The sequence below is a fragment of the Blennius ocellaris genome, assembly GCF_963422515.1.
Source record: "Blennius ocellaris genome assembly, chromosome: 8".
NCBI lineage: Eukaryota > Metazoa > Chordata > Actinopteri > Blenniiformes > Blenniidae > Blennius > Blennius ocellaris.
In genome coordinates, this window is record NC_137657.1 from 5738778 (window position 1) to 5755645 (window position 16868).

The window sequence follows — 16868 nt, forward strand, 5'->3', positions numbered from 1 at the left end:
CGGTGCGTCCTCCTCCTCAGAGCATGAGCGCAGCAGAGGAGTCAGAACCTGGAAAAACAAGAATGAGAACTTCAGATTCCTGACGACATGCTATCAGTTTTGTTCTTCATTTTGAAAACGAGACTCGCCTCCTGCAGTGTGTGCGAGTCAGAGCTGCTGAGGCCTCTGACTGTGAGCTGCAGCACAGACAGGAAGTTCTGGTCCTGCAGGACTCGGCTCACGGTCTGGATCAGGTTCTGGTTCTTGGTGCCGATGATCTGAGCGGAGAACTGTTCCACCCTCACGGCTCCTTCAGAGCCCAGCGCCGCGCTCAAGTTAGAGGCCGCCAACTGCTGCAGGAACTTCCCTCCAAACAGGTTCTCCTGGAGGCGGCGTGGTGAGGAGGCCACCAGGGCCTGCAGAGCGCCTCCTACTGATGGAAAGAGGCCGTGCAGCACCTCCACCAGCTGGGACAGGAAGGTGGTGATGTCTACCTCTGCCGGGAGGAGATCCCTGAGGGGCCGGAGGAGGGAGAGGCAGGGAGAGCTGCCGGCGGAGGACTGAGAAGTAGGAGGCGCCACGGGACCAGAGAGGAGGCGAGACAGAGCCAGACGACGCTGAGCGAGGCAGCCACCAGGTCCTGAACCTGCAGGAGGAGGAGGAGGAAGAGGAGGTGAATCAATGAGTTAATGGAACTCTGCTGAATTTAGAAACTGCTGAACGCCTCCAAAAGAAAGGAGCTAAAGTCTAATAACTCATAGAAGATGTTCATGTTGTTCTTAAACCCTCATGAAGTTCACGGCTTCGGGCGGTGGAGTCTGCTTGTTGTTGGTTTCAACTCTCTGCGGTTCCACCCATTGGGGGACGTCAGTGAGGACCTTGTCGGTCGTCCACCTGTGTCGCCCTGCAGCCAGCGCCTCTGGAAAGTCAGTCAAGATGTGGTTCAGTGTGCCAGAAGCTGCTCCTTATTGCTTGCAGGATGGGTCGTCCTCTCCGCCCCGGATCTTAACCTGGCTCTGGGTTGGCAACAGGTCATCCGTCGAGTACAGGAGGAAGTTCAACCTCCCTTCGTCGGTTTTCCACTGCTCCTTCAAGAGAGTAGTCACCACAAAACCTGGTCCTACGGGACACGGTCTTTTTCCTCCACCTCTTCTCGCTGTAGAGTTTGAAGCCCAGGCAGCTCTGGCCTACCGCACCCTTGATTTCCTGGTATTCTGTTTGCTAGGGCTTCTACTTCCTGCCACATTTGATAGTCATGCTTGCATGTCTTACATTCCCATCTCCGACTTCATGTGCCAGCACACATGAAGGGCATGAAAGAAGAACAAGGAAATCAAAACTCTAACAGCTCAGAAGAGAGACTAGAAGATCAGTGAAGTGACGAGGAGTGAAGGGACGGTGAGGAAGACTGACCACAGAGAGGGACGTCTCCCTGCTGCCTCGTCCCAGCGATCTCCGTCCCGGTGGGGTCCACACACCAGCACAGCGCCCCCTGCTGACACTGACGGGAACTGAAGGCTCCTCCGGCCTCACAAGACGGGACAAAGACACTGGACACCTCCAGAGCTGCACGGCGTTCCTCCTCACAGGGGGAGGGGCCTGAGGGCCGGAGCAGAGGAAGGAGGGCTTGGTTGTAACATCAACTGTGGCAACTGTACAACCCTACCTAATGGCAGGTCGTCAAATGGTCACGAAACTTAATCTATTGATTGGTGTTGAATGAAGGTACTGTTTGAGGAGGAGACTTTACATCTGAAGTGTCCAGTGAGAGCGAGACGAACTCCCAGCATCCTCCTCTGCAGGACTCGGTAGACGTTGGTCTGGGAGACGGAGCGTCCGGACAGAAGGCCAGAGAAGGCCGAGTCATACACATGAGACAGGAGCAACTCCACACCTGGACAGGAGGAGACACCGTCATCATCTTCATCATCTTCATCATCAGCAGCTTGTGTGTGTGTGTGCATTTATGTGTGTGTCTGTATGTGTGTACCTGTGTTTTCCAGCTCTCGCCCTCGGCTGTCTGAACAGAAACAGTAGGAGGAAACCAGCGGGAAAAACTTCCGGAAGTTACTGAACGTCTCGAAGGCTTCTGGGAAACTGAAAAAAGAACAATAGTGAAACGACAAGCTGCTGTTTGTTTATGCTGGAGGCTAAAGGTGTGTAGTTATATAGGTGTGTATATGTACAGGTGTGTAGTGGTACAGGTGTGTATATGTACAGGTGTGTAGTGGTACAGGTGAGTAGTTATACAGGTGTGTAGTTATATGGGTGTGTATATGTACAGGTGTGTAGTGGTACAGGTGTGTAGTGGTAAAGGTGTGTAGTTATACAGGTGTGTAGTTATATAGGTGTGTATATGTACAGGTGTGTAGTGGTACAGGTGTGTAGTGGTAAAGGTGTGTAGTTATACAGGTGTGTAGTTATATAGGTGTGTATATGTACAGGTGTGTAGTGGTACAGGTGAGTAGTTATACAGGTGTGTAGTGGTACAGGTGTGTAGTGGTACAGGTGAGTAGTTATACAGGTGTGTAGTGGTACAGGTGTGTACATGTACAGGTGTGTAGTGTTACAGGTGTGTATATGTACAGGTGTGTAGTGGTACAAGTGTGTAGTTATATAGGTGTGTATATGTACAGGTGTGTATTGGTACAGATGTGTATATGTACAGGTGTGTATTGGTACAGATGTGTATATGTAGAGGTGTGTATTGGTACAGGTGTGTATTGGTACAGGTGTGTATTGGTACAGGTGTGTAGTTATACAGGTGTGTAGTGGTACAGGTGTGTATTGGTACAGGTGTGTAGTGGTACAGGTGTGTAGTGGTACAGGTGTGGAGTGGTACAGGTGTGTAGTGGTACAGGTGTGTATTGATACAGGTGTGTATTGATACAGGTGTGTAGTGGTACAGGTGTGTATTGATACAGGTGTGTATTGATACAGGTGTGTAGTGGTACAGGTGTGTATATGTACAGGTGTGTAGTGGTACAGGTGTGTAGTGGTACAGGTGTGTATATGTACAGGTGTGTAGTGGTACAGGTGTGTAGTGGTACAGGTGTGTATTGCTACAGGTGTGTAGTGGTACAGGTGTGTAGTGGTACAGGTGTGTAGTGGTACAGGTGTGTATCGGTACAGGTGTGTAGTGGTACAGGTGTGTATTGATACAGGTGTGTATATGTACAGGTGTGTAGTGGTACAGGTGTGTAGTGGTACAGGTGTGTATTGCTACAGGTGTGTAGTGGTACAGGTGTGTAGTGGTACAGGTGTGTAGTGGTACAGGTGTGTATCGGTACAGGTGTGTTACCTGTTGAAGGCGTGCAGCAGGTCCAGCTCTGTCCTGTCGGTGGTGTTGATGAAGCGACACTGAACAGGCAGGAAGTCGCCGTCTTCGGCACACTGAGGAGGAGACGAAGAGGCGGAGCCATGCAGGAGACGCCGTGACCTCACCTCGCAGCTGCCCGGGCCTGGAGGTCAAAGGTCAGAAAGCTCCTCGCTCACTGAAGGTGACCTTTGGCCCAACTAAACAGTTCTGATATGGGGCAGTATGAGTACTTACATCGCTGGGGTCTCCCGTTCTGTCGGGTTCCGTAGAGCTCCATCCCGTCCTGGTCCACACACCAACACTGCCCCCTGCTGGAGTCACACTGAACTGACTCAAAGAGGCCTGAAGGGGAACATTGGAGGAGCTTCTGCTGCTGGCAGGGGGTCGCACCTGCAGACACAACGACACGGCCGTGCTGACTCTCTGAACACACACACACACACACACACACACACACACACACACACACACCCACACACACACACACACACACATGGGGGGGGGGGGTTTCTGACCGCTGCACGCGTGATACTCACAGTGAAGAACTGAGCTGTTGGTGTTGGTTCGAGTCCCGGTGATTTCCTGACCGGCAGCGTCCACACACCAACACTCCTGGGTCCGCCCACTGCACTGTACAGGTCTACACACACACACACACACACGCACACACACACACACACACACACACACACACACACACACACACACACACACACACACACACACACACACACACACACACACACTGAAAGACTGAAAGGTTGTTCACATTGTGTTGCACCAAACTGGAAGCATTCGATTCTTTCTGGCGTTTCATTGGCTCTCCTCGTGAGCTGCATCTTCCAGCAGGAAGCTGCTCTCACCTGAAGCGCCCGTCCTCGGTGCAGTGAGGGGCGTCGCTCTGTCGCCTAGCAACCGTCTCGCCTCTCAGCAGCTCACATCGGCTCAGGGTCTCCGTCTCCAGCTGGTACTCTGGACAACAACAGCAACAGTGTCAGCAACTTTAATAACTGCAACGCCAACAACAGCGTCAACAACAAAGTCATTAACAAGAATCTCAAAAGCAACAAAAATGATGATAACAACACGGACAATAAAAAATGTCAAGAATGAAATCGTCAACCAAATCACCAACGCAAAAACTGCCTCTATCTCTTCTGCTCACTGACATCACCTTCAGCTTTAAAGTTAGCATCAAGATCTCTGGTGCGGAGCAGCTTTGTTACCTTCTCATGAACCTCCTGTTTACTGGAGGAGGAGCCTCGTTACATTTACAACTGTCTAGTTACTCTTCAGTTACTGAGGAGTTAGTCCACTACATCACAAAGGAGTATCTGCTGCGAGGTAGTGATGGTCCAGCTTACCTGAAGCTTTGCCCTGCAGCAGTGCGGGGCAGCACAGCAGGAGGCCGGCGGCGCTCAGCAGCCAGGACATGGTGTCTGTGGTGACACTCCGCAGCCTCACTCGCCCTTTATAAACCCTCAGATCTGCAGAGTCACCCTGCGTGGCCTTCATCCCTCCTCCTCCTCCACGGTGCACCTGAGCAGCACCAGGTGTCCTCCAGCTCCTCTCAGGAGGCGGGCAGTGAGCTGTGCAGCCCTCTGATTGGACGAGAGCCTCTCATCGTCAGTGCTGTGAGGAGAGCAGTCTGAAGAGTTCCCACTTCACTGAAACGTGACGTGCACACATACGCTGAAGTCAAAACCACCCCGGCACGCTTCAGTGCATAGCAAAGATCTGGCTTTATTACTTTTTTTAAATAAAACAAAATACCTACCGAGCAAAATGTGGACATGGCATCTGGTGGAGGCATCAAACATGAATAATCCATTTTTACCAATGGAAGTCTTTTTTTAATCATTCATCTTTATTGAGCACAAACCAAAGAAACCAAGTGTGTATTCTAAAGCAGGGCTGCAGCAACAAATTCAGAGAACCAGCGTGAGTTCCAGAGAAAGTTTAAACTATGGAAAACCAGCATAAACTACAGAACAGCAGTATAAATGACGAAAACCCGATCGAAATCACAGAGAAACTGTCAAAAGTACAGAAAATCTGCATAGACTACAGAAAACCATTCTGAACTAAAGAAAAACAGCATAAACTGCAGAAAACCTGCTGAAACTACAAAAAAAAAAAACATCAGAAAACCAGTGTAAACTAGAGACCAGAATAAACTACAGAAAACCATTCTAAACGATGGAAAACTGACATAAACAACAGACAACCCATCAGAAATCTAGAGTCGAAACTACAGACCAGATTAAATGGCAGAAAATCAATCGAAACTCCAGAAAACCTGCATAAAATCCATCAGAAAACTAGTCTAAACTACAGAAAACTAACATAAACAAAATATATCACATCTGAAAACTCGCATAAACTACCTAAAACTAGAATAAATGACAGAAAATTGATCAGAAAACTTGTATAAACTATGGAAATCAGCATAAACTACGGAAAACCAGCGTGTAAACCAGTCTAAACTACAGAAAACTAAAATGAACTACAGAAAAACAGCGTGTAAACCAGTCTAAACTACCGAAAACTAAAATGAACTACAGAAAACCAGCATGTATACCAGTCTAAACTACACAAAAGTAAAATGAACTACAGAAAACCAGCATGTAAACCAGTCTAAACTACAGAAAAGTAAAATTAATTACAGATAACCAGCGTGTAAACCAGTCTAAACTACAGAAAACAAAAAAGAACTACAGAAAACCAGCGTGTAAACCAGTCTAAACTACAGAAAACTAAAATGAACTACAGAAAACCAGCATGTAAACCAGTCTAAACTACAGAAAAGTAAAATTAATTACAGATAACAGCGTGTAAACCAGTCTAAACTACAGAAAACAAAAAAAGAACTACAGAAAACCAGCGTGTAAACCAGTCTAAACTACAGAAAACTAAAATGAACTACAGAAAACCAGCGTGTAAACCAGTCCAAACTACAGAAAAGTAAAATGAACTACAGAAAACCAGCATGAAAACCAGTCTAAACTACAGAAAAGTAAAATGAACTACAGAAAACCAGCGTGTAAACCAGTCTAAACTACAGAAAACTAAAATGAACTACAGAGAACACTACAGAAGGACCTGCGATGTCGCCGCTTCACATCCTTCGGGTGACGGAGTCGGTTGCTGATGGAGCTCTTTGTTCCAGAACTCAGCCTCTCCATCATCCTTCCATCCCTCCATGTGGCGGCGGCCCGGGACCCAGCTCGCCTCCCTCAGGAGTTCACCTGTGAGCCGCTGCTTCCCTGGATGACCACCACACCACGTACAACATGGTTTCTACCATTTCCGCTGACTGTCCATCTTATATTTAAATCTCCAACATGTAATTAGTTTCTAGACTCTTGTTGTTCAGACAGTTGGAACTGTTCAGTAAAATTGAAAAAAAAAAACCCCAGAGACTTTGATGAAAATTATGTTTATTCCAGGACAGAAAGAGTCACACGTACAGGACAACATATCTCTTTACATCTATATATTATGCAAATACAATTTTTTCTTCACCCCAAAGGGCACTTCACTTGGTCCTGAATAAAAGGGATGTTGGTACAAAAACAGGTTTAAACAGTGTTTTCTGTGATTAATAAGCTTTTATTTATGATTGTCATAATGTAATCAAATGTTTTTAGATTGAAATACTTCAAAGTCCAAAATGGTGGTCAGGTTACGGTTCATTTTTTCCACAATCAATGATTTTAAAAAATAGAAAAAGATGAAATAAGAGACCACTTTGTCTTAAAAAAAAAAAAGAGGCACAGTTTGTAATATTTCATCGAAAATGATGTAACAGATAAGTTGAATGAAGCAGACACACGAGCTGAGGAGTTCTGTAGTACCATGGTGAACCAGCAGGAGGTACAGCGAGTCGCTCCACAATCTGACGCTCGCTGCTGCCATCTGGTGAGCCACAGTGGTATTACATAAAACTCACACAACCTTTGAAAGAATTAAAGAAGAAAAGAATCAAAGGTGCGATTAAAAAAATTTTTTTTATATGACTTGCAGTCCGCTTCATTCTCTGGGCATAAATGCTCAAATTTACACTAAAGTTTTTAACAAAATTCAACTTCCTGATTGTCTTTGCAAAGAATTCAAGACAGATTTGACCCGAACACGATTTTTGTGGCTTCAAGTGACTGAGAGGGGAAATTAACTGCCCCCAAAAACAAATCTACACAAATGCCCCATTTCCATGACAACGGCGCTCGGACTCACCGAGAAATGTAACTTTTTGAAAATGGCACACTACACTGTCATCAGAGCTTTCAAAAAGGTCGAAACGTGAAACTTTTCTGACACAAAAACGCAAAAACTTGTCGTGTAAATGGGGCAAGTACATAAAATAACCCCAAACAGACACTCAATGACCCTAAAGAGACACCAAATAAAAAAGGAAAACTCAATGATACACACAAACGGCAAAAAAGGCACAGAAGTGGCAGGAGAAGAGACATAAACAACAAACTCTTCTTTAAAATGTCTCACAACAGAAAAAAAAAACATTTACAGAACTTTTTTTTTTTTTTACTTTGAGTGAAGTCAGAAATGAAACTTTTGGTCCCTGAATTAAAACAAAAAACTTAAACAAAAAAAAAAAAAAAGAAGAAATAAATCATGACAATGAAAAACATTTCAATAATCAACAAATCACATTTCACCTGATTCATGAGTCTGATTTCCTTCAAACTAAGCGATGATCGTCACTCAAAAGCAAAAACTATTACAGCTTCTTCACTCTTCAAATATCGTTTTTTTTTTTTAAAGATAAAAATTTGTGTGGTGATAGGAACATGTGACCGAGGTGCAGAAATCTGATTGGTCCACAGGTCAGGATGCATCTCACACACACACGCACACGCACACGCACGTACGCACACACACACACACGCACGCACGCGCAAAGCAAAAACCTTCAGTTGAAATCTGAAGCATTATGTTTCTTTCAACGATTGGATTATAGTTTCTTATTCACACATTTAAAAGATTAAAAAAAATTTTTTAAACAGGTTTTATTTCCCATAAAAACTCGTCTGGAAGTAACGTGCATTTGTAGGATGAGCGTGCGGTGCTGCCTCACGGGTACTTTACTGCTCCGTGGGGGGGAAAATGTTGACTCAGTGCTGCTGTTTGATAAAAGCCAAGCCATTGATGCTTTTTAATAAATGCTGACACATCATTGCCATTTCTAATAAATGCTAAATCATTGTGGATACTTCTACTAAAGCAGATGAGTCACTGCTGCAGTTTGTAATACATGTTGACTCAGCATTACTTGCAAAAATTGCTGAGTCACTGCTGCAGGTTGTAATACATGCTGACTCAGCATTGCCATTGCAAATAAATGCGGAGTCATTGGTGTACTTTATAATACGTACTGACTAAGCTTTGTCGTTTGTAAAAAAAAAAAAAAGCTGAGTCATTGCAATTTGTACTACACGCTGACTCAGCAATGCCCTTTCTTAAAAAAAAATGCTGAGTCGTTGCTGCAGTTTGAGGTCCTCAACCTGTAAAAAGTTCAGTTTTTGTGTAAAAACAGACTGAAACTGGCAAAGACATTTTTCACGCGTCAGAGAGGAGTTCTGAGTTTATTTTGAAAGGTCTTCCGATAAGACCGAACAGGAAGTGAAGCAGCGACGGTTTTCTGCAGGATAAAAACGGAAAGGAGCATATTTGGAGGTTTTTGGTGCGTTTAGTGTCTCTTAAAAACAAAAGGAGTGTGTGAAGTGTGGATGCTTTATGGGGGGTCGGGGGGGGGGGGGGGGGGGGGGGGGGGGAGCGGCGCCACCTGCTGTCAGCTGCTCCTCATTCTGCTCCGTTCGTCGGCGTGTTCAGCTTCTCCACCTCCGGTGTCACCGCCACGCCGTTCCCCGACTCGTGCTGCGCGCCGCCGCGGCTGAAGGGAAGGCCACGCTCCTTCAGGAAGTAACCGAAGTCGAGGGCAAACGCCAACGAGGCCAGGAACCCGAACGCCTTCAGGAGGAGACGAAGGAGGTGAAGGAGCCTGTCTGTGTGTGTGTGTGTGTGTGTGTGTGTGTGTGTGTGTGTGTGTGTGTGTGTGCTTACCACCGCTGCGCTTTCCAGACTAGAGCCGGTGTTATCCGCAGCAAACACAATGGACGAGATGAAGAGGAAAACAGCGATGATACCAGTGTACAGAAAGTCCTGGAAGATACAAAACACCATAAATGATCCTGAACTAGTTTAAATTGCCCCTGAAGACGTCTGCCGTGATCTGAAGTAGTTCAAATGTATCATAAAGAAATTAAATGAATTTGAAACGGATCTGAAATAATCTAAAATGAACCTAAAATGGAATCAAATAGTCCTAAACTAATGTAAATTGATCATAAACTAATCAAAAACCATCAAAACTAGACAGAAATGGTCCTAAACTACATTAAACGGTCACAAGGGAGTTTATGATGGTCTCATATGAGTTTAACATGATCTTAAACTAGTCTAAAATAGTTCTAAATGACTTTAAATGGTGCTCAACTGGACTAAAATGATCCTAAAGTCGAAATAAAAACAGTCCTAAACTAGTGTAAATTGATCGTGAAGGAGTCAAAATGGCTCTAAACTCATGCAAACTGGTCTAAAATGGTCCTAAATTAATACAAAATGACTCTAAACTCGGCTAATATCCTAAAATAGTCTAAAATGCACCTGAACTACAGTAAAACAACCCTAAACTTGTGTAAATTGATCCAAAAGTAGTCAGAATGGCTCTAAACTAGTCTGAGATGGTCCTGAACTTGTTTAAAATGATCATAAAATAGCTTAAAATCACCGTAAACTAGTCTAAAATGGTCCTAAATTAATCTAAAATGACTCTAAACGAGACTAGAATTATCTTAAAATAGTGCAAAATGGACATAAATTCAAATAAAACAGTCCTAAACTCGAGGAAATTGATCCTGAAATAGTCTCACATCGGGGTATTTCATGCTTTTGTGTTTCTTATTTTCCCAGTTGAGGCTTCTGAATAAAGAGAATCAATGTTGCTAAACTAAAATCTACATTTGATGTTTTATTGTGAAAGTTTGGATTATGACAAAGGGCCTCAATGTGCAGCAGCTGTGTGACGCTGTGCGTGTGTGTGTGTGTGTGTGTGTGTGTGTGTGTGTGTGTGTGTGTGTGTGTGTGTGTGTGTGTGTGTGTGTGTGTGTGTGTGTGTGTGTGTGTGTGTGTGTGTGTGTGTGTGTGTGTGTGTGTGTGTGTGTTACCAGCTGTGGCCAGCAGGTGATGCCAACCCTCTGGTGCAGTGTGGTGGCGAGGAGGACGAGGAGCAGCAGCGTGAAGAGGAAGGCCGTGCAGCTGATGAACTCAAAGAAGTAGAGCGGCGTGCAGCTGATGCAGCTGAGCACCGACTCCTCCAGGACGAAGGCCACGAAGGAGAGCACCTGTGGAGAGCAGACGTCAGAGAGCAGCTGTAGAGAGCAGCTGTAGAGAGCAGCTGTAGAGAGCAGCTGTAGAGAGCAGGCGTCAGAGAGCAGCTGCAGAGAGAAGCTGTAGAGAGAAGCTGTAGAGAGAAGCTGTAGAGAGAAGCTGTAGAGAGCAGCTGTAGAGAGCAGCTGCAGAGAGAAGCTGTAGAGAGCAGCTGTAGAGAGCAGCTGTAGAGAGCAGCTGTAGAGAGAAGCTGGAGAGAGAAGCTGGAGAGAGAAGCTGGAGAGAGCAGACGTCAGAGAGCAGCTGTAGAGGGCAGACGTCAGAGAGCGTAACAAATGAAGGCGGCATCGAGCGTGTCACACCTGTACAGGTGATGTGTGACGTTCAAATAGCAGCAGTGAGTCGTAGCCACTGCAACATCCTCTTTCCTTCAGCCCCCCCCCCCCCAACCAACCCCCCAAGAAAGAGATGTTGCGACAGTGGTGTGTGTGTGAGATGTGCTAACTTCAGCCAAAAGGCTTTGCAGGACTTTCACTTCCCACTCAGACATTTCCTGAGAAGCATCTGGATGAGGAAGGTCAATCCCAGAGGCCACACACACACACGCGCACACGCACACGCGCACGCGCACACACGCACACACACACACACACACACACACACACACACACACACACACACACACACACACACACACACACACACACACACACACACACACACACACACACACACACACACACACACACACACACTTCGGAGGGCGCAGTTACGTGATGCCCCTGAACGCGTGGCTCAGAGCTGTTAAAGGTTAAAACCAGACCAACATGGTGCCCCGACACAAACTTTCTCTTTTATTACTGAAAAATCTTTTTCGTGCAAAAAAATGAGAAGTGATGGAATAATCTGAGCAGTTGAAAAGTGAAAACGCTGCTTCACAAACATGTGCCTGCTGTGAGGGGGCGTGGCCTACTGTGTGGAGTTAAGGAGGAGTCAGTGTGGAGTTAAGGAGGTGTAAGTGTGGAGTTAAGGTGGAGTCAGCGTGGAGTTAAGGAGGAGTCAGCGTGGAGTTAAGGTGGAGTCAGCGTGGAGTTAAGGTGGAGTCAGCGTGGAGTTAAGAAGGAGTCAGTGTGGAGTTAAGGAGTTAATGAGGGGTCAGCGTGGAGTTAAGGTGGAGTCAGCGTGGAGTTAAGGAGGTGTAAGTGTGGAGTTAAGGTGGAGTCAGTGTGGAGCTAAGAAGGAGTCAGTGTGTAGTTAAGGAGGTGTAAGTGTGGAGTTAAAGGGGAGTCAGTGTAGAGTTAAGGTGGAGTCAGCGTGGAGTTAAGGAGGAATCAGCGTGGCGTTAAGGTGGAGTTAATGGGGAGTCAGTGTAGAGTTAAGGAGGAGTCAGCGTAGAGTTAATGTGGAGTTAAAGGGGAGTCCGCGTGGAGTTAAGGAGGAGTCCGCGTGGAGTTAAGGAGGAGTCAGCGTGGAGTTAAGGTGGAGTCAGCGTGGAGTTAAGGTGGAGTCAGCGTGGAGCTAAGGAGGAGTCAGCGTGGAGTTAAGGTGGAGTCAGTGTGGAGTTAAGATGGAGTCAGTGTGGAGTTAAGATGGAGTCAGTGTAGAGTTAAGGTGGAGTCAGTGTGGAGTTAAGGTGGAGTCAGTGTGGAGTTAAGATGGAGTCAGTGTGGAGTTAAGGAGGAGTCAGTGTAGCGTTAAGGATGAGTCAGTGTGGAGTTAAGGTGGAGTCAGTGTAGAGTAAAGGAGTCAGTGTAGAGTAAAGAAGGAGTCAGTGAAGAGTTAAGAAGGAGTCAGTGTGGAGCTAAGGAGGAGTCAGTGTGGAGTTAAGGAGTCAGTGTAGAGTTAAGGAGGAGTCAGTGTGGAGTTAAGGTGGAGTCAGTGTGGAGTTAAGGTGGAGTCAGTGTGGAGTTAAGGAGTCAGTGTAGAGTTAAGGAGTCAGTGTAGAGTTAAGAAGGAGTCAGTGTGGAGTTAAGGAGTCAGTGTAGAGTTAAGGAGGAGTCAGTGTGGAGTTAAGGTGGAGTCAGTGTGGAGTTAAGGTGGAGTCAGTGTGGAGTTAAGAAGGAGTCAGTGTAGAGTTAAGGTGGGATATGTAGAGACAGTGGGGGTGGCCACTAGAGGGCACCAGAGTGCTTCCAGGTTTATAAAGCTTTAGAAATTGTCATATTTATTAATGACTGAAAATCTGAGCATTTAAAAAAAAAGAGTTGATTCTGCAGGTCGTCTTGGAGTCACGATCTTAAAATGTTTTGAAAGATGGACTGAAATCTTCCTGGGATTAACTTCAGTTTCCACTAAACTCATGAAAGAGTTGTAGTCCTTTCAAGCCCCCCCCACAAAAAAACCAAAAAAAACCCCACACTCAATTCCCAATGGACTACTTGAGCACCTGCTCCCCGGTGCTTTTCACAATAAAAGCCCTTCTTGCCAGGAGGTGACCCCGGTGACCTTTGAACTCACCACCTGGACGACCTTGAGGACGAAGCGGGGCGTCTCCAGGTGCTCCGAGGGCAGCAGGCAGCAGGACGCTTTGGGGTTGGGCGCCGTGGTGGACGAGTAGACTTCAGTCATGGCTGAGAGGACGCCGCTGAGAGACACACACACACACACACACACATTTCACATCAAAAGCGTCTCCTTGTCTTAGACCCAATGAAAGATGAAACCAACTCCTCTAAAGTTTCCTCCAGTTGCCAGCTTCACTTCCTCCTCCTTCATCACTTCCTCCTCCTTCATCACTTCCTCCTCCTTCATCACTTCCTCCTCCTTCATCACTTCCTCGGCAGCTAAACCCCTCGTGGAGACGAGGACAACTCAGGAGACATTTATTCACATAGACCGTCGTGAGACAGGTTGGTTTACCCTGCTGATGATGTGTTGTTGCAATAGTAATCCTGCTCTATCACAGTGGTTTATGACAACAGAGCAATCAGATTACAGCTGGATTACAGTTGGATCAGGGCTGGATTACAGTCAGATTACAGTTGGATTATAGTCAGATTACATCCGGATCACAGTTGGATGAAGGCTGGAGTACAGTCATATCACAGTTGGATTACAGTCATATTATAGCTGGATTATAATCAGATTAAATTCTGATTACAGTTGGATCAGGGCTGGATCACAGTCATATTACAGATGGATTACAATCATATTACAGCTGGATTACAGTCAGACGACAGATGGATTATAGTCAGATTAAATTCAGATTACAGTTGTATCAGGGCTGGATTACAGTTGCATTACAGCTGGATTACAGTTATTACGGCTGGATTACAGTTAGTACAGCTGGATTACAGTCAGACTACAGCTGGATTACAGTCAGACGTTAAGGTTACAGCAGTACGAGGCATGTGGATTGGACCCAGATTGTAGTTGTGGTCAGATTACAACAACGTTTAAACCAGATTACAGTGGGACTCTGGCAGGATCACAGCTTGTTTATAATCGGATGTGAAAGTGGATTATTGAGCGGGATTATAGAGATTCTGTCAGGATGAGCAGCTGCAGTAATCCAGGACACAGGATGGTGTGTGGTCACTACACGTCTAATCCGAGGAGACTCAGATTATGTGAAACGCCACAGTCATTCTGGACAAATTCACTTTAAAAACTTTCACCGGTTTTGAGGAACAATCGTTTCCCGTTACGGTTTTTCTGCTGATACAGGAAAAAATTATGTGACTGATGAAATCCACCGAGAACCCCTGAAGACTGTGTGAAACACACACACACACACACACACACACACACACACACACACACACACACACACACACACACACACACACACACACACACACACACACACACACACACACACACACACACACACACACACACACACACACACACACACACACACACACACACACACACACCTGAAGCATCACAGGCTCCGCGGTGAAAGTGAAAGTGGGCGAACAGGTGAACAAAACAAACACCCCTCCTGACCGGCTCTTAATCGAGGAACGACTTAGTTAAAGTCACTTCCGTTTCGGTCATAAATGTGTTTGGTTTGATTTGTTTGGGTTTTCCGCGTTACTTTCCGCGATGAGAGTAACTTTATGATACTCTGGAGGGAAAAAAACAGCAAATGACATGAAACGTTTCAAAGTAGGAGCGGAAAGATGAATCATTTACTATGTGTGTGGGAGTGCGAGAGAGAGAGAGAGTGTGTGTGTGAGTGCGAGAGAGAGAGTGTGTGTGTGTATGTGTGAGAGAGAGAGAGAGAGAGGGAGAGAGAAGTGATGCGGGGTAAACAGCAGCTTTTCCACCGCCGCCCTGAAATGTGCGGAACCTGTCCGACACACGCCGCGTCACGTGAAGGTGAAACGAGGTTCTAAAGTGCAGAAACTCACCGGTGCGTTCAGGTTCCGGTCGGAAAGAAGAGTTCGACGATAAGCACGTTTCCAGGCTGCGGCGGAGTCTGGCGCTTCTTTTGTTTCTCCTGCTGCTGCTTCTCTCAAACTTCCGCATTTACGCACTTATTTTTTTTTTCTTCCTTCTTCTGCTTCTTCTTCGGCGCTTTTCATCAAGCGCAGCACGCGCACACACAGCTTCCGGTCTGAACTTTCACAAGAAAAGAAGCGCAAGGAGGAGAATGCGAGCTGCTTTTATTTTTGAAAAAGTGGGAGAATATTAGAAAGAAAAAATAAGTTCTTATAAATTGCAAACAACCAAACATTAAAAAGAGAAAGAAAGAAATTAGGCATGCTAACATGTTTAGCTATCAGCAGTATTTCTAATAAATGTATTTGAAATATGTATTTGAAATAGAAAATACTATGTTGTTCTTTTATTTCATGGAGATGACAATATTTCCTTTATATTGTATCAGAATACTTAATTTCTGTATTTTTTAAAATAAAATAAAATGTTTGTGACCCACTGTGATGACGTCACGACACGTCACAACACAAAACCAGACCGCTGAAGACGATGAAGCAGAGCAAAGTGAGTGAACTGATTCAGCTGCTTTATTTCTGTGACACAATCATCTCAACCATGAATTAATTTCTTGCTTGGCAAGTTCCCATTCAAGGTAACGTTAGGCGTTCTTTTTAAATCTAGTCTATTTAGCTCGTAAATGTTAGCCCTAGCCTGCTAATATCATGTTAGCATGCTGGTTCGCCTGCGTCACTTTCATTTTCGCCCTCAAAACACAACCAAAGAACCAAAGAATCATGTTTTTTATTAATGTTAAGTGCTACACAATTTCCTTTTGTTCGGTGTACAGCGAAAGGAGTTTTGACAACATCACAGTACTGAGTGGAACACGTTAACGCTGTCGTCATCTTGGAAGGGGCTTCATTATGGAGCCTCCAAAGGTAAAACACAAGTTTATCAATAAATTAATCTGAATGCCTTTTAACATTCAAGGCAGGTTTATTACATCATGTGCGTCATCATTCCATATTATTCACAAGATAATGAAATGATAATTGGTGTAGAAAAATAATATTTACATGGGAGGGCATGAAAAAAGTTGACTTCCAATTCATATATGTTATTCTACTATAATGCTATTTTTGCTATATTGTATTTGCCATTTTTTGGGGGGTGTAACAGAAGTGAGAATAATTGCAGTGTGAGCAGTAATGTGAAAACAGTAGGTAGGAACCTTTGTGACATCTGGGGTTGTTTGATGGCGGTGCATACGCTTTCTGACCGCCACGCTGCTCCTCCGCCACACCTCCACACCTCCACCTAACCTTATGAAGTTTGTTTTCCTTGAATTGTGGATTGTTTGGTTGAATGGACAATGACGCAAACTTATTTTACAATCCACAAAGTCAGCCGTCGTCTGCTTCAAGTATAGTTTGCGAGTTCTCTGCGATCGCAGCAGTAATTTAAGAAATATGTCAAAGTCGTTTTAAGCATTAGACCAATATTCCAACTGGTTCCAACTTGGAAGAAAACAACAATCCACCAAAGTGTCGACGACCCATACCGGGTCCTGGCAGTTCTCCTAATGCTATTCATTAAACTAAACAAATTGAACTTGAGGCTGACTGGTGACTCTAGAATTTTTAAGGTAGAATTAAGTTCTTAAATGGGTTTGGAGATGTTTTTTTTTTGTGTGTGTCAATTTGTCAGTTAAGCTGTCTAATATCAATCTCATTGCTTTCAAATTGATATACTAACTACAGATTTGTAATGT

General features: G+C 45.1%; 2 protein-coding genes across 2 annotated transcripts in view; both read right to left on the reverse strand.

The window, feature by feature from the left end:
- Positions 1 to 4732, reverse strand: part of tg (thyroglobulin) — a gene marked incomplete at both ends in the record, with an annotated part of 18881 nt that extends 14149 nt beyond the window's left edge. The window contains 10 exon segments of the mRNA XM_080501286.1: positions 1 to 48; positions 129 to 617; positions 1397 to 1578; positions 1730 to 1873; positions 1970 to 2076; positions 3281 to 3440; positions 3533 to 3688; positions 3835 to 3938; positions 4162 to 4270; positions 4663 to 4732. The exon segment at positions 1 to 48 is cut by the window's left edge and continues 331 nt beyond it. Coding sequence (XP_080357412.1) covers positions 1 to 48; positions 129 to 617; positions 1397 to 1578; positions 1730 to 1873; positions 1970 to 2076; positions 3281 to 3440; positions 3533 to 3688; positions 3835 to 3938; positions 4162 to 4270; positions 4663 to 4732 — 1569 coding nt within the window.
- A 1986-nt stretch (positions 4733 to 6718) lies between these two features.
- On the reverse strand, positions 6719 to 15201 carry cmtm6 (CKLF-like MARVEL transmembrane domain containing 6). The gene is made up of 5 exons (XM_080501618.1): positions 15067 to 15201; positions 13166 to 13292; positions 10546 to 10722; positions 9383 to 9481; positions 6719 to 9289 (listed from the first exon to the last, which is right to left on the reverse strand). The coding sequence occupies exons 2-5, from the start codon at positions 13274 to 13276 to the stop codon at positions 9122 to 9124; spliced, it is 555 nt and encodes a 184-aa protein (XP_080357744.1). The 5' UTR covers positions 13277 to 13292; positions 15067 to 15201; the 3' UTR covers positions 6719 to 9121.
- Positions 15202 to 16868: the final 1667 nt, after the last annotated feature.

Excerpts from the sequence above, each read along its gene's own strand:
- cmtm6 (XM_080501618.1), bottom strand. The coding sequence starts at position 13,276 with ATGACTGAAGTCTACTCGTCCACCACGGCGCCCAACCCCAAAGCGTCC. Across the intron at positions 10,723-13,165 it reads TCCTCAAGGTCGTCCAGGTG|GTGCTCTCCTTCGTGGCCTT; the intron begins GTGAGTTCAAAG and ends TGCTCTCCACAG. Across the intron at positions 9,290-9,382 it reads GTCTGGAAAGCGCAGCGGTG|GCGTTCGGGTTCCTGGCCTC; the intron begins GTAAGCACACAC and ends CTCCTCCTGAAG.